The following is a 15,897-nucleotide window of genomic DNA, read 5'->3' on the forward strand; positions in this document are numbered from 1 at the left end:
AGAATAAAAGTTAAATCCTCTTTAAACTCACCTTGTAAACGCCTAATTAGTAATGCAAATTTTATTCCAAATTAAACTTCAATCTGAATTAGGTGGCTGGTTTATTCCAATTATAATTTTGAATGAAATAATTCCTCTATCTTGTAAACACTTAATTCTGGTTAATTCCGGTTGTCCTGAGCATGTGCGACTTGCCACGCTGGTGATGACAGTCCAGGATGGCCGCCTGGACTCCAGCCAAGACTATTTATTTAATAAGACTCTTAAAAGACATGATATAATGAAAAGAGTGGGTCAACAAAAGAGTAAACATGCAAATATTCACACGAACACACGGACCTCGGCAAACGTAATGGCTTCATCAGGAACTGAAGCGCGGATCATTATAAAGTAATTTTTTTCAAAATAAAAATAAAAGTGAAAATAGTTCTCATATGGTCGCTGAAAATAAAAAGGTTTGTTGTGTGTTTTTTCCCAATAGACGTGAATACGTCACGTTCGCTCCCTGTCCAATCAGAACACTTCCCAACCCTCAGGCCTAAAGCGGAATTCAATGAAGCCAAATAAACTGGTTTTCCATCTAAGCCTCAATTTGAAATTACTATTTCCATGTAAACACAAAGCAGAACATTTGAATTCAAAATCATTTCAATTTGGAAAAACTAATTCCAAATAAAAAAAAATCATATAACCGTGGCCAACGTCATCCTTACTTGTGACGAATAGCATTACTAATACTACATCTCTCCTCTTTTCCAGCTTTGTTCTACTAAATCTTCTTCACAATTTAGTTTTTTTTATTTATTCACTCCCTCTCTACTAAAAAGTATCCGTCAATTAAATCTCAATCTATTTAACAACTATATCCAAAAACATGCATAAATGTCATGTTACCAATGACGCTGAAGACGTAGTACACCTGCGACTGTCTCTCCATCTGTCCTCTGGTAGCAACGCAGATGTAAGACGTGTCATTTAGACGACCCGTGAATCCTCGTCCAGGCTCAAACTTCATCCCAACGACAGCTGTTTGTTCTCCACGTTCGAACAGGGACACATTGAGATGAGGGTCAGATACCACACAGGGAATGGTTTCCTCCTCCGCCTCCTTCATCACCACACCAGGACCCAGAGGTACGAACCACTCCTCCGGACCTAAAGGGGTCAGCAGCAGGCGTGAATAGGCACAGAGAACAGGAAATGGGGGAAAGATGGGGCTAAACGCCACCTTGTCCTGGGATAAAGATGTCGATGTCCTTGCTTTCCTTTGAGGATTTCTCCTCACAGGTGTATCGCCCAGAATTCTTCCAGGTGACGTTAACAAACTGAAGAACACTGACAGATCCTTGAGTTTCCATAATCACAGAATCTGATAGCGAGTCCCCAGGAAACTCCCAGGTGACTGGACTCCACCCTGAACACACCTGAGAGGAGAGACACGGAGGTGACACACCTGAGAGGACCTCTGTGTCAGAGGTGGCGCACCCGTGAGGATGAGGACAGACACGGAGGTGACACAAACGAGAGGACATGGTGGTGATACACCCGAGATTACGGATGCGATGGTGACATGGAGCGGACGGATGCAGTGGTAATAATAATAACAAAAATGCATTAGATTTTAAATAGCGCCTTATCATAGACACTTGAAGCGCTTTACAGAATTAAGGCATTATTTTTTCACTCCACACTTAGTGGTGGTAAGCAACTATTGTAGCTACAGCTGCGTGAAGTGTCTTGCCCAAGGACACAATGACAGATACCACTGTCCCCCACTGTGGCACCTGGAATTCGCAGTGGTCTCCCATCCAACTACTAACCAGACCCAGACCTGCTTAGCTTCCGAGATCTAACAAGATCGGGCCATGACAGGCTGGTATGGTCACAGGGGTGACACACCCGAGAAGACAGACGTGGAAGGTGACACATCCAAGGGAACAGACACGAAGGTGGTGCACCCGAGAGGATGGACATGGAGGTGGCAGACCCAAGAGGACCGGGGCGGATGAGACACACCCAAGAGAACAGAAGCAGAGATGACACATGCGAGAGGACGGACACGGACCTGACAGACTATAGAGGACAGACACAGACCTGGCAGACCCAAGAGGACAGACATGGAGGTGACAAAACCGAGAACACGGACGCCAAGGTGACAGACCGGAGAGGACAGACACAGATCTGACAGACCCGAGAGGATGGACACGGACCTGGCAGACCTAAGAGGAAGGACGCAGAGGTGACACACCCAACCGTGGCTCAGTGGTAGAGTGGGTCGTCTAATAACTGAAGGGTTAGGGAGTTTGAATCCCGCTCTATCCAAGTCATTGTCTTTGTGTCCTTGGGCAAGGCACTTTACCCACAATGCCTCGTATGAATGGGTATGAATTATGCATGAATGTTGGTGGTGGTCAGAGAGGCCGTAGCCCCAAAATGGCAGCCACGCTTCTGTCAGTATGCCCCAGGGCAGCCGAGGCTACAATGTAGCTTACCACCACCAGTGTGATTGGTCCGAATGAATAATGGTTTCTGTAACGTACTTTGAGTCTCCTTTAAAAAAGCGTTATAAATCAAATTATCATTATTATTATTATTATTACCCAAGAGGACGAGGGCAGAGGTGACACACCTGAGAGGGCAGACAAACCTGAGTTTCTAGACCAAAGGTTTTACAGACAGAACAGATGAGACTAACCACAGTGTAGTTGGAGTTGACATCAAGCAGAACTTCAGTGGCTGAAGGCACCACCTCCAGTGACATGGTGTCTTCAGGTCCAACCAGGAGGACACCTGAGCAGAGGCAGGTACAGATAAAGACAACTACAGACAAGTACAGACAGGTATGGGTGTGGATCAGTTCAGTAAAGAATCCTGAAATCAGGTGTTTGTTTGTTATTCACCAAACAGGAAGTGTATCAGGTGCAGATGTTCTCCAGCGGGGGCCATTTCAGCACCGCTACTGGCTAACGGGGGCACAAAGAGCCTCCAATCAGAATGATGGAGAAAACCATTCACTGGAACTTAGGCTCTAGGTGTTTGCTGGGAACTGTAGTCTGAGGATGGAAGGAAAGCTGCAGGTCTTTAATGAGAAACACAGTCCAAGGCTGACAGTGGAAAAGCACACATTCCTCCGTCTCAGTGTTTTCCAAGCCCACTGCTGTCCAATGAGAGCGCCAGCCCTCAGGATTGGGGCCAAAAGCGGTCAGACTCTGTATGCAGGAGGAATGTGAAAACAGGATAATATTCAGAGTCGGCCAATCTCAGCACAGCAGAGCTCACCCAATCACACGCAGCGAGCTCTGTTTGCTGCGTGCGCTCAGCTTTACAACTTTACTGTGACATTGCTGATCAGCTACAGTGACTGTTTGTGTCTCACCTGTAGACACTCCGTGGAGGTTCCATTCCGATCTCTGATTGGCTCAGGCAATGACTGACAGATGTCAGGTAGATTCAGATGACTCTGGTTGGAGATCAGTCTGTGAAGTCGTCTGGGTCTGAGTTCATCTTAGACCTTCACCTCAACCCCCTCATTAACCCTACTAAGAGAGAAAAAAAATAAGAAAGTATAGTTTTCCAGTGTCCGCTGCTTTCCGTCTCTTCACTGGTCTCCGTCTTCTCTCTCTGCTGGACTCTGGTCTTCGTCCTCCCTCTTTCTCTCTGACTTCATTTTAGATGAATGATGAATGGAAACAAACTGACTCAGTGTGCGGAGGGGGAGAGAGAGCGAGAGAGAGAAAGAGAGGGACATCTGTTTTCAATCTGTGTGTGTGTGTGTGTCTGTGTGTGTTCATATAGTTGTGAGGGTAACTTTGCCTTAGCAAGAAGGCCTTAGGTTTGATTGAAAATGGGGCACTTTTGTGTGGAGTTCTGCAGCTTTCTCTCCTGAAATGTATATGTTAGGATGATTGGAGTCTCTAAAGGAGTTTGTGTCTACACTCAGCTTGCAACAGTTCTCATTAATATATTGAACCGTTTGGTACAACATTGTAATGTAGTAAGTTCATTACTTGTTGGATAAAAGACACATGCACATTATGTTTTTAAAACTAATGTTTATTGGTTGTCTTTCCCATGGCTGTGGACCTGCAACAGAGATTAAAGTATAAGTGAAACTAAACGTAAAATGTATAATTGTTTGACAATTGAACTTACCCTGTATCTCTGTTCTGGTCCCAGGTGTTCTGGCTAAAAGGTTCCCCAGGGAGCCAGAGCACCTAAAAAAGTTTCTGGGAGGGACCATTGTGTGAGGAGCAGGAGGGGTGTTTGATTTATATGTTGTGCTAAATTAGATGTTTGATTTTAGTATAGACACTGTTAACTTAATAAAACATATATACTTTGTAGATGTTACGAAATGTGTTTACATTGTAAGATTTGTAATGCATAGTTTTAAAAAGTAAAGTAGTTATTTTTAGGAACTTGCCTCTGCAATGAACTCTGCACGTTTTAATCCTGCTTTTTGTCTTTCCCTATTTTCTAGTAAATAATTTTCTACTTTTTGAGACAATTAATAATAACACTTTGGTCTGCACCTGTAAACGTGGCCTCAGCTCTACTCTGTTCCTCCGACCGCTTCAATGAAATGGCCTAGCGATGACAGGCATCCACGGTTCAATACTGACTTTAAACTGCAGTTTTTACGGTTTGGCGTATACGCTCCGCACATTGTATGATTTTCTCTTGTGTTTCCATTACCCTTGGTAATGTACAAAATCTATATACTCAGACATCGCTAAATAGGTTTCACGCATTGATGAGGAGGTATTTCAGACGTGTCAATATTGACTTTGTCGCAAAAGCGCTATAGAAACACTTTTCCTGCAAATACAAGTCACAGAGCGTGACGTACCTGGTCCAGGTCCAATAATTTCTTAGCATTATACTTTAGAATTATTAAAGCTACATTAGACGTGAAACAACAGAGAGGAATGCAGAGTGTTCTAAGGAATGTTAACCTTTCCTGTGTCTCGTCTTCAGGCCATAGTCGGAAGACACAGGGGAGTTTAACTTTGCTCCGTGGGCCGAAGCTATCCTCAGCCTAGGGGTTTACTCCCTTGTTGGTTCTGAGTGTCCGTCTTTCTCTAGCAAAGTCTCGCGGGATGAGATTTCGCGGGAGTTACGAGGCTCCTGCCTAAAACAACGTTCAATGGAAACACGTTCAAAGAGCAATTATACTTCGTCAAAATTTAGAAATATCGCTTATATTTCGCAAAAATCTGTAATAGAAACCCAGCTTCTAATTGGGTTTGCCTGTGTGCCTGTGAGTCAGCGCGCAGGGATTATGAGTTCCTGCTCCGTTAGTTAATAAGCCAATCACAATGCGCTAAAGTTTGGTGACGCTGACAACATTATTTACTTTTAGAATGGTTAGCTTGGTTAGCAGTGAGCAGCTGCTACAGCTTGAGGAAGCAACGCAGTCAGAGGTGTAGAAACATTTCACTTTCATTGTCCAGTCTAATAACAAGGATGAGAAAACAGTCGACAAAAAAAATGAGTGTCTGTAAACAATGTTTTACAACAGTCCCTCCCAGTGCCTTCATTCACACATACTTCACTAGTTCAGAGAAACACACAAATAAAGGCAGTGGGTGTTAATTACCAGGGATTTGCAGCCATTTTTGGTAGTTGGAGATGTGGGCTTCATCATCTTTTAAATATACTGGATCCATTTTACAAAATAAATGGCCAGTTTAAGTTTATTACAGGTTTATTTATTGAAAGTAATTAATTTTTGTTTATTTTAGTTTTTAATGAATATTTCCGTAGTTTGTTCATGGGCAGCCAGGGTTAAACATTTGTCTTTTGGAAGTGTTATTTTATTTTATACGTTTTTTATTAAGTTTTGTCTATTTTATATAATACAATACACCATAAATAGGAATGTGTATGATTTTTTTTTATTTATTTTTTTTGCTTTAAAGTAAAATAAAACAGTTTAAACAAAAGAAGTAGCTTTCTTTCTTAATCCCTCGTTGTTTTTTTTTTAAATTTACTGAAAACACTAAACACTGGAAACACTTTAAAGGCCCGGGCCATCAGAACTGAACCAAACCGTGACCAAAAAAACCGAGATATTGAACCGTGGGCTGACTGTTGTTGCATCCCGAGTCTACACCACTGCAATATGTAAGGATAAGGATAAGCATGGGTCATAGATCACCTTTATTGCCTAGGACAGGGGTCTGCAACCTTTACTCTCAAAGGAGCCATTTTGCCTAATCTCGCCAGGATTGAAGTCCTTCCGGAGCTGTAAAAAATACCTTGTCAAGGAAAACAATAGTGTATAAAATGCTATGCAGTTAAAATAGTATCGAATAATTTTTAGAGTTAATTGATTTGAAGAGCTACAAAAAAAAACTTGATCATGTCGTTCAACACATGCTAATTGCTAATTTCTTGCAGCATATCAAGCATACATAATAAGCTGGCATGTTGGCAATGAAATAAATCTTTCCCCACACAAATACAATCTCTATTTTCTTTCAGAATAGTCTTTTTGTTAGTTTAGTTATCTTAAAAGGAATTTAAAACCTAGGTTAGCCACAGGGGCAATGAAAGTTGATGGTCTGTAGTGGATATCATTTTTTTTTAGGTTAAACAACTGTTTCATCAGATTTTTATTTTAAGTTAATGGCATTAATCATCAATACCCTCTGTAAGAAATACCAATTCATAATTTAATTTTTTTTTTTTTTTTTTTTTTTTTTTTTAAAGCTATAGGGAGCCATTGCAAAAGAGTTAAAGGGCCACATGAGGCTCCAGAGCCGCAGGTTGCAGACCCCTGGCCTAGGACCAGTGACCTGCTGTGAGCATTAGGGTTGGGTAGGCAGAGCGTTCCAAATCGAGAAGCTGGTGTTGTTAGCATTTATTTTTACCAAGATATGCACCAGTTTGCGTTTTTATAGCTAGCTACCATATTGTACCCGAACAAAATTCTTTATCAACTTTAGATTAGGTCCAACTGAAGACTCTACATGCCAAGTTTCACGCTGATTGGACAAAACACCAGGGAGGAGTTTGAAAAAGTAGGTTTTCCAGTTTTCGCGATTTTGCTCAAAAAAAGTCAAGGCGGAAATAGGCGGGGCCTCGCCCAGCTGATTCAGTGCTAATCAGGGAATCTGTGGATATGAAATTTTTGAATGTGCGACATACGTGTGGGAGTTATAGGCCAAAACGTGTTGACCTTGGTTATAGCGCCACCTGCTGGCGGACATGTCTGAATTTTTGCTTCCAAGGTAAGCTGACGGGTTTGAACCAACCCTGCAAAGGGCACCGCCCTCCCTTGCACAGTTTAGCTTGCAGCCCCACTTTTACCAATGGAACAATAAAAGGTAACTATAATAATCGAAACGATTACAATAGGGTTCCTAGCACCGCTGGTCCTACACTCTAAAAAAAAATACAAAGGCTCCACTTAATTAAATTAAGGTAACAATTTGCATCAATCTTTTTAATAAATTTCAACTAAAATTTTTCAGTAAATCCAACAAGACTTTTAATGTTAGAAACTCAGTTAATTAAGCTGAACCAACTTAATTTTAATAAAATGGTTCATGTTAAATTAAGGTGAACCAACTTAATTTTAATAAAATGGTTCATGTTAAATTAAGGTGAACCAACTTAATTTTAATAAAATGGTTCATGTTAAATTAAGGTGAACCAACTTAATTTTAATAAAATGGTTCATGTTAAATTAAGGTGAAACAACTTAATTTTAATAAAATGGTTCATGTTAAATTAAGGTATCATTTTACTTAATTTAAGCTATTCCAGCTCATTTGTTTTGCATTTCTCATCACAAATATCATTTCAAATTGTTTCCTCAATTTCTTATCAATAACATTCATTTTATTAACATTAATACAGTTCAGTCAGTTTAATGGTCAAACGGGTTTATTGTATATAAATGCCAACTATCAAATAAACATGGAGGAGCTCCAAATGAAGACACAAAGGTCAAATATTTGCAGGAGTTTGCTGTTAAACACACACACACACACAAAAAAACTTAAATTCAAATTGATATTTGAATTTTGGAAGATTGATCCCCTAAACTAAATTCAATGTGTCACTCTCTGCATGTTAAATAACAAAAATAAGGAAACACAACACTGTCATGATAAAAGGAATGCATAAAACAATGTTGCTGGTGTTTGGAAAAAAAATACATCAAATGGCTATACGCGTCCTTCCTGAATAATAGTATAATACAGTTTCTATATATATCGAACACATTAATAGTTCAAAAAATGTGTAAATCAACATATGCAAATATACCTAGCTAAAATTGATGCAGTTTTTTTTTTTGTTTTTTTTAAGTGTTGTTGATTCAGCTTTATCATTTTTATGCTGCTTAGATTTTGGTTTGTGCTTGTTTTAAAACTATAATGCATTATAGCTACAGTATATGTTGTTTAGTTTTTTCTATGTATTTCTGTTAAAGTCTAAATATTGATAAAACCTCAAAAGTACAAAAAATTACAATCTACTTTTCAAATGTATAATTAAATGAAGTGACTGTTGTATGTAACTGCATTTATTTTAGCTGGGTGTATCTAATCAATAACCAACTGGGAACAATAGAGGTGCTGTATGTTGCACCAAAAACCAACACAAATATAACAGTGCAACATTTGTGGAATTAGAACGCAGCTTACATTTTAGAACAGCAGTTTACTTTTTAAAGACATTACCTTGGGACTAGCTCGCAGAGCATCCAGCTCAAGGAATATCTTTTGAAATGCCTCAAAAGTGCTCTTTAGTTCTTTTGGGTAGCTCAGGTTGAATGCATATATTAGTCCCATGAGCAAGGCACATGCTCTCGGGACAGTCAGGCCATCCAGGACTTCTGCTCCCTCAATCACCACCGTTGCGTTGGCTGGTTCAGATGCCCCTCTGCTCACAACAATCTTCATAACTTCATCACCATCCTGGTATAAGTAGGTCAGAATCAATGTCAGTGTTTTTTTTCATATATAAAAACAACAAAAATGCAGTGTATCTGAACTTAAGAGATAACTTCAGGATTAAACCTGGGTTTAGGGAATGCCATTTAGTAGCAAAACAAACAATATTAATGGCATACTTTAAACACAAACACTGCCCACAAAGCCCAGTTCAAACTTACTTTTGCTTTCAGACAAAAACAAAACTTACTGAATATATCACAAATTGTCCTGATTATAGTTGTTATTATTCAGTTGCACTGTCTACCATCCCTAAATACAGCCCAGGTTAAATCCTGAAGTTATCAGTAGAACTGTTGGATTTACCTACCAACTGTTCTTTGAAGAGATCCTCCTCCTGTTCTCTCAGGTACACCATTAGGCTACGGATTGCAGCTTCTCTCCTCCTTTCTACAGACTTCCTGTAAATAATACAAGAAAATGGAATTTAAAAAACAAATCTTTAAAAAGAAATGTGCAAATCAAAAAATATAACATTTATTCATTATTGTATATTCTTTCGTTTTGGAAGTGTTGAATAATGACAATTTTAAATACAAATCTATTATGTATTCCTTTATGATTTATTTAACTAACTTTTTTATATTTTAAATTAACTGTTACATGTATTTATACCTCCAGCAGCATGTTCTTTATGTGCTGAATCTTCCTTTTTGCAGCTCCTCCTCTTGAGGACACCAAGGCCATTATTTTTGGGGTATACTGGTCCAGTTTTGCCATAAATGTTGTCTCAAGACCAACAGTGGTGATCCTTCTGAATTCTTCATTTATCTGTATAAAACACAAATAAAAGGGCGCGATTTGTTAATGTAGAAAATTGACTGACATTGCACATACCGCAAACAATTTTCTGAAACAATATTAACCTGCGTTGTATCGAAAAGAGCAGGCCATCGGTCTCATAAGTCACTGATTGGTGGTGCTTCATTGACAACTTCCTGCCTGCGAATGGAGAATGTCTTTGCCATTTTCTCACTGATGACCAGGCTGTTGTTCCTCTTCTTTACTTCATCAAGGAGTTCTAATCTTACATGTTCCAAAGTTCCTTCCGTTTCTCCTTGTGGGTGAGGAGGTAAATAGTTCACCTCTGCTCTTTTTGGCTTTTTGATATTCTTTGCAGGTGCTTTCTCATGTGCTTGCTTCTTTTTAAGAGAGTTCACATCAAGCTCAGGGCATCCAAGCCCTCTCAATTTAGATCTATAGCCAGCCATTTTATATTTCAATCTTTGCTGCCATCCATAGCATCCGTTATATGAACCTGGTTCTTTAAGGCAAGGATGCTTCTGAATAAGTGCCTCAGCAACATCGTTCAACTGCGCACTTGTGGGGTAGGCAACATACAGAAAGATGCTTTCAGCCAGCTTCTCAAGGATGTCTGAAAGGATTGTGGCAAAGCTGAGCTGAATTCCATCCTTTTTGAAAGCTTCATTTCCTGAGGCCAGCACAAGCTCTGTGTTATAGGCAAAAGTAGGTACTGGAAATTTAGTGGGCCAACGCTGTGTACGCTGAGTAACACGTTCAGGTGATGAAAGAATCAGTGTGTCCTGCGATCCAGAAGAGCAGCTGCTGCTAGCAGGATGGACAGAGTTCTCTGAATTAGGGAGCGAGGTTACTAATACACTTTCAATAGAACTGTCCACATCAGTAAAGGTCAGAGTAACTGCAGGAGGTTCAACAATGTGAACTACCTTAATGGTGTCTTTGTCTTTGATGTCACTTGTTGATGTAAGAGAAAAATATTCCTCTCCAAAGTCAGCATCCTTATAATGCAAGGTAAACTTTCCATCAAGCCCAAATTTCTCTCTCACAATAGACTCAAGTTCATCCACAGTATCAGGGATTCCATGAGGTAAATCCAGTTTGCGAATTTCGTGGTCCTGAAGAATGATCCGAAGTTTGACTTGAGAAGACATCAGGGTATCTATAAGAGAAAACATTACATCAGTTTGGGTTATAGAATGTGTGCAGACACATCACATACTGTAAGCATTTAGTATGGGAGAAGAATATGGCCACTAAAAAGTCCTCTAGATAAATACAAGCTTTGGACTTAGACTTTTCATCACATTTATCATAAAAACTAGTATGCTGAGAGGTTTTTACATTACACTGTGACATTTCCTTATCATCAAACTTCGCAGCAAGTGTTATGTTTGTGTCCATAAGAATACTTCTACAGACTCTACTGCAAAAGATCCTATATGTCTGCTTATACTATGACTACATGTTGAATATATTTATGTCTATGTCTAAATGACAAGAATAGGAAGAAAGCTTTGTTCACATTAACATTTACCTCTGAAGAATAATGTAATAAAAATAAAGCTACAAAGCTTACCATCTTGATGTAAATATGAGTTCCATAATACTGAGATCGACAACTACAACTCAGATTACGTTTTTACATCTCCATATTAGCAGAGTCATGAAGAGCCAAACATCCTCTTCTCCTCAGCGAGAATCAATGTGGTCTGGGTTTAAAAGTCATACCATGCTTCTGGCAAATCGAGACACTCATATTGCCCCAATGTTTGATGGTATGCTGACCCCTTTGCCATCTATGGTACATAAATGTAGCACTTCTGGGTCACCATGCGCTTCCCTGCAACACTGTATGCTGCCATAGGGAAGATGTCAAACAATTCACTAGGCTCAATGAGTTTAACACTTCTTGTGTTTTCAAGCTCATAGCTTCGAAGATGCTCAATATACCATGAATTTAAACATTTCACAATGAAGTCAACCTTCCCATTTACAACAACAAGCTGTATCAATTCTACAAAATCTGGCAGACCACCTGTTGAGCCATGTGCCAAGATCATGCCAGTTGTGTAACTGGTGCCATTGTAGCACCCTGTGTTTGCCATGTGGACAAATGATTCACCAGGGAATTTTGATTCCACTGCTTTCTTAATGTCTTCCCTCAGCACAGTCAAATCCACTGTTGACAGTTTTGCTACCTGTAGAGGTTTAACAATTTTACTGCCATGTAGTTGGTATGCAATCATTAACTGATGCTTCACTGCAAGAGACAACAGAATGTTTCGGAAGCTATGCGTATGCCTGACCACACGCTTAAAAAAGCTGTGCTTAGCTTCAAAGAGCATAGTCCACAAAGACACAAGTGGACCAAAAGCCTTTATCAGGTGTGGGTAGTGTTCGAGAAAATGATGCTTCGGAATAAGTCTTTCCTGAGGGAAAACTTCCAGGAATCTTTGCCGATGCTCAGAAATCTTGCTGTCAAGGAAACAAATAGTGAGGTCTGTATGAACAGGAGAAAGGACAAGCTCAACTATGTCCTTAAGGTTCAGAAGGATCAGCCATGCTGGTTCATTCTCCGGGATTCTTTCTCCAACTATCAAAGGAAGGAGGCGAAGCAAAGCCCAGTTTTCATGGGCATTCCCACCAACAGTTTTCCTTGCAGCAAAAGTCAGTGGAACTGGTTGTGGTGCATCCGTTCTATCTGCCCATCTGTATGGGAACTCTTTGATTAAGTTATTTAATTCATTGAGTGTGAAATATTTCTCTTTGATTAAGGCATTTAGGCATAGTGCTAACTCTAAAGGCACAATACCTTCAAATAGATCATGTAGCAAATCAGGTGGGTAGCCAGATAAAACATTGAAGTATTTTAGTTTGTCAGTCAGTGGGCACTGTCTCTTTACTCCATAACAATGAGATGCACTTGTATCTCTCTGCGCTGTCTGAACATGCACCTTGTGCTCTTGTGTTGTCCGAGGACAAAATGCTCCTGTTTTAACTTCACTCACCTGGAATTGGGATCTTTCACCAAGACAGAACCTGCAGACGTGTGTACTTGAGAAGCTCTCCACAAACCCTCCGATAGAGTGGGCACCTAGGTTATCTGCAACGACACAATACACAGTACCTTTGACTCGAAGACCTAGTGAAGGAATGTAAAGTCCCTCTTCTTCTAGGCTGGCAAGGTCTTTTAGCAGTGGTTCTAACACAGCACTATAGCCAAATTTTTTAACATCATCAGCCTTGCAGAGAATGGCAAGGTAGATTGATGTCAGCGAGGATCTGAGCAATGGTGGCACATTAGCTAAAACCCAATACACAGCAGTAATTTTGTGTTTTTTTCTTGATGTGCCAAGTGGATTACACACTTCAAAATCATCCACATACAGAATGAGAGAAATGGCTGGATTGTTTTCTGATAGCAATGTATTGTTTTTAAAATGTATGCCATCATGAAATGATTTGTAGAAGTGAGTATCAGACCTGCTGTCTGCTTCAGAGCTATGTCTGAGCAAATCCTGGATCTCTTTCTTCTTCAAAACCTCATGTAAGGACTTTAAAATAGGTACATATTGGAAACTTCTTTTCTCCCTAGCACTGAGAATGTACTCTATAGGTTCCACCATAGAAAAATGCTCCTTGAAATACTCTCTTCTTTTGTAGGAGGTGGACAGAGGAGCATTATGTCCTAGAGCTAATGTAATTGGGTTAGATTTACATAGGTCTGTCGCCATCTCTGAGATGATAAAATCATCAACCTCACAATTATGCTTCTTTAAGCATGACCGTAAAATATCTTTTAAAAGAGGACCTGAAGCTGATAAAGAAATGAAGTGAAGTTCTTCCACTAACTCATCAATACACCTTTGTGGTACATTGAATATGCTCTCCATCTTCAGCAGCAGGTGGGCAACATTTTTTTCAATTAAGTATGGCAGTTCTCTCATTTCTTCATCTTCAGGATCTTCACTCACTGTACCCTCCATATCCTCCTCAATAGGATCGTCTCCTGTATTTGAAGGATTAACATACCTCTGCAAGAGCTCAGGCCTGAAGTCATCCAGGGAATGAGGAGTGTGTTTCCGGCTCCTATGAGAGGCAAATGTTCCATAAATGTTTGTTTTAAAAGAGCAATTTTCAAAAACACAAGACACGGTTTCCTGCTTTTTTAAATGACGGCCAATGTGTTCAAAGTATTCTCTTTCTGTGGAGATTGTGTTTAAAGAACAACATGAACATTTAAAGGACAGAACTTCTGTGCGTGTCCCTGTCTCACGTGTTGAATGGCTTCTTGACAGATGGGTTCTCAGGCTGCCCCATGTTTTAAACGAACAATAACACTCCCAATAGAGGCAAGGGAGAAATTCTCCACCATGACCATGTCTAAGTCTATAATGCTTTAAAAGATCAGTTCTTCTTGACACTTCAAATTTGCAAATTTTACAGGTCCAATTCATTTTTAAAACTAAGCAAAGCTCTGTCTAAACTGCTTGATTTTTTTTTTTTTTTTTTCCAATTGTTTAGTATTTCAAAGCTATAGTGCTTTAAACCTGTGCAGTATCACATTTAGAAAAACTTGTAGCCTATGATGTGTTTCTAAATTGAATTTGGAAAAACTAAAAATTTGCTAGCAACCAACTGCAAGTGAATTTAACAAGAAAAAAATAATGAAAATGAAACAACAGAAGTTGTGTTGACTACACACACATTTCAATCATTCCTAACTTCAGAAAATGCTACGTGTTTCAATAGCAAAACAGAAAAATACCCAGGCCTCCTGCAGCCTTACCAAAAGGAAACCTTTTCTATGGCGTCTCTACAAGTAATGTCGGTGTTTTAACGCATTGCACATAAACACAGACCAACACGTATAGACTTAAAACTTAAATTTATCTCATAAAATAATTTGTTACAGGTTTAGTTGAGACCGTCAAGTGATTAGCTATCACCATGCAGAGTGGAGCTAACCTGTAGGTTAGCTTCTTCAATGTAGTGCAAACTTTAAAAAAAAAAAAATAAATAAAAAAAAATAAATAAATAAATAAAAATTTGGACCAAACAAAACACCAATCCCTCGTACCTTTGCAGCGACACAATTAACGTTTAATTAATTAAAATAATTCGGCTGCCTGCCACAGTAAACAAAAACATGAACCATGCAACAGAAGACGTCTGTGTTTGACGGTCACCTCGGCAGGGATAAACGGTTGAGGGGCGGTTGTTTCGCGGAGGGAAGTCACTGCTGAAGCAGCCAAGGGTCTACCATTTACAATCACGAAATTAGCTTAATATCAATTTTGTCTGTGTTAAAAAAAACGAATTCTTGTACCGTTTGCTGATACAGTTAGTAGCGGTTATGAACAAAATAAATCAAAACAGGTACTTACCTAGTGATAATCCATAGGAACTCTTGTTTTCTTCTGATTTTTTAAATTTTCCAACAGGTGTTAACGGTCGCAGCCTCGCGCCTCTTCTCTTCTTCTGTGGTTTATTGGCGGGTGGCGCTCATCAGAGAAATGTGCATTTTCCGCCACCTACTGTATCGGAGTATGAACCAGAGTTTTGTCCTTTTCCCTAAGTCATAATAATTTTAACTTCATTCAAAACATTACCCACATTAATCTCCATCCCCTGACGGTGTAAATCCTGAAGCATTGGCTCCTCTATGTATGTGATTGCACGATAAAAATCAGCTCAATCTGCCACTAGGAAAGAACATCCTGTTTTTTTTCCTTCAAAATAAAAGCTCATATTACTATGCACATGACCTGTGCTTTTGTTTTGAAATAAAGGATGTTTAATGTGGTCGGTCGGTTGCTCAAAGGTCCTCAAAAGAAACCTCAGAATAGAACCTCACCTCTTTAAGACTTATGAAAGAGAACATCTCTACTTAAAGCATGATTGGAAAGTCTTACATAAATTCAGCCCTTAGACATTTACAAAAACATTTTGTCTTACTTATTTTACTTTTATTTATTTAATTTTTTTTTTTTTTTTTTTTTTTTTTGTCTGCACATGCTGTCGAAGGTTAACACTACAAGAAGTGCAATCTTTAACAGCAATGCATATTTTCTTATTGCAATTACATAAATGTATTTATTTCATTGCATAATTGTGACCATCACCAGCCCTCCCTAGGGAAGGGTAAGAAATACTTTATTAAAGGGAG

At 39.3% G+C, this 15,897-nt stretch overlaps 2 protein-coding genes and 1 pseudogene across 8 annotated transcripts in view; all 3 read right to left on the minus strand.

Annotated features, from left to right (window-relative positions):
* The window catches only part of LOC114475476 (platelet-derived growth factor receptor beta-like), a 31,048-nt gene extending 26,869 nt beyond the window's left edge, over window positions 1-4,179 (minus strand). For both annotated transcript variants that reach the window (XM_028466318.1, XM_028466317.1), the window contains exons 1-6: window positions 4,153-4,179; window positions 3,377-4,083; window positions 2,901-3,209; window positions 2,696-2,790; window positions 1,229-1,424; window positions 895-1,155 (exon numbers count right to left, since the gene is read on the minus strand). In XM_028466318.1, coding sequence (XP_028322119.1) covers window positions 895-1,155; window positions 1,229-1,424; window positions 2,696-2,790; window positions 2,901-2,946 — 598 coding nt within the window. In that variant the 5' untranslated portion in view covers window positions 2,947-3,209; window positions 3,377-4,083; window positions 4,153-4,179. The remainder of the gene's footprint in view (window positions 1-894; window positions 1,156-1,228; window positions 1,425-2,695; window positions 2,791-2,900; window positions 3,210-3,376; window positions 4,084-4,152) is intronic.
* LOC114476288 (uncharacterized) lies at window positions 1,773-1,890 on the minus strand (annotated as a pseudogene).
* A 3,735-nt stretch (window positions 4,180-7,914) lies between the features above and the next one.
* LOC114475494 (sterile alpha motif domain-containing protein 3-like) lies at window positions 7,915-15,681 on the minus strand. 6 transcript variants are annotated; one of them, XM_028466349.1, is made up of 7 exons: window positions 15,116-15,681; window positions 13,761-13,817; window positions 12,737-12,831; window positions 9,833-10,887; window positions 9,582-9,737; window positions 9,277-9,367; window positions 7,915-8,930 (listed from the first exon to the last, which is right to left on the minus strand). In XM_028466349.1, exon 4 carries the CDS (start codon window positions 10,877-10,879, stop codon window positions 9,866-9,868), a length of 1,014 nt encoding a protein of 337 aa, XP_028322150.1. In that variant the 5' UTR covers window positions 10,880-10,887; window positions 12,737-12,831; window positions 13,761-13,817; window positions 15,116-15,681; the 3' UTR covers window positions 7,915-8,930; window positions 9,277-9,367; window positions 9,582-9,737; window positions 9,833-9,865. The 6 variants fall into 6 exon arrangements, with proteins under 6 accessions (XP_028322150.1, XP_028322151.1, XP_028322149.1 ...); XM_028466350.1 differs by having other exon boundaries at window positions 9,277-9,363; window positions 13,761-15,681; XM_028466348.1 differs by having other exon boundaries at window positions 13,761-15,681.
* Between the last annotated feature and the right edge of the window lie 216 nt (window positions 15,682-15,897).

The sequence above is a fragment of the Gouania willdenowi genome, chromosome 14 (genome assembly GCF_900634775.1).
Source record: "Gouania willdenowi chromosome 14, fGouWil2.1, whole genome shotgun sequence".
In the NCBI taxonomy this organism is placed as follows: Eukaryota; Metazoa; Chordata; class Actinopteri; order Blenniiformes; family Gobiesocidae; genus Gouania; species Gouania willdenowi.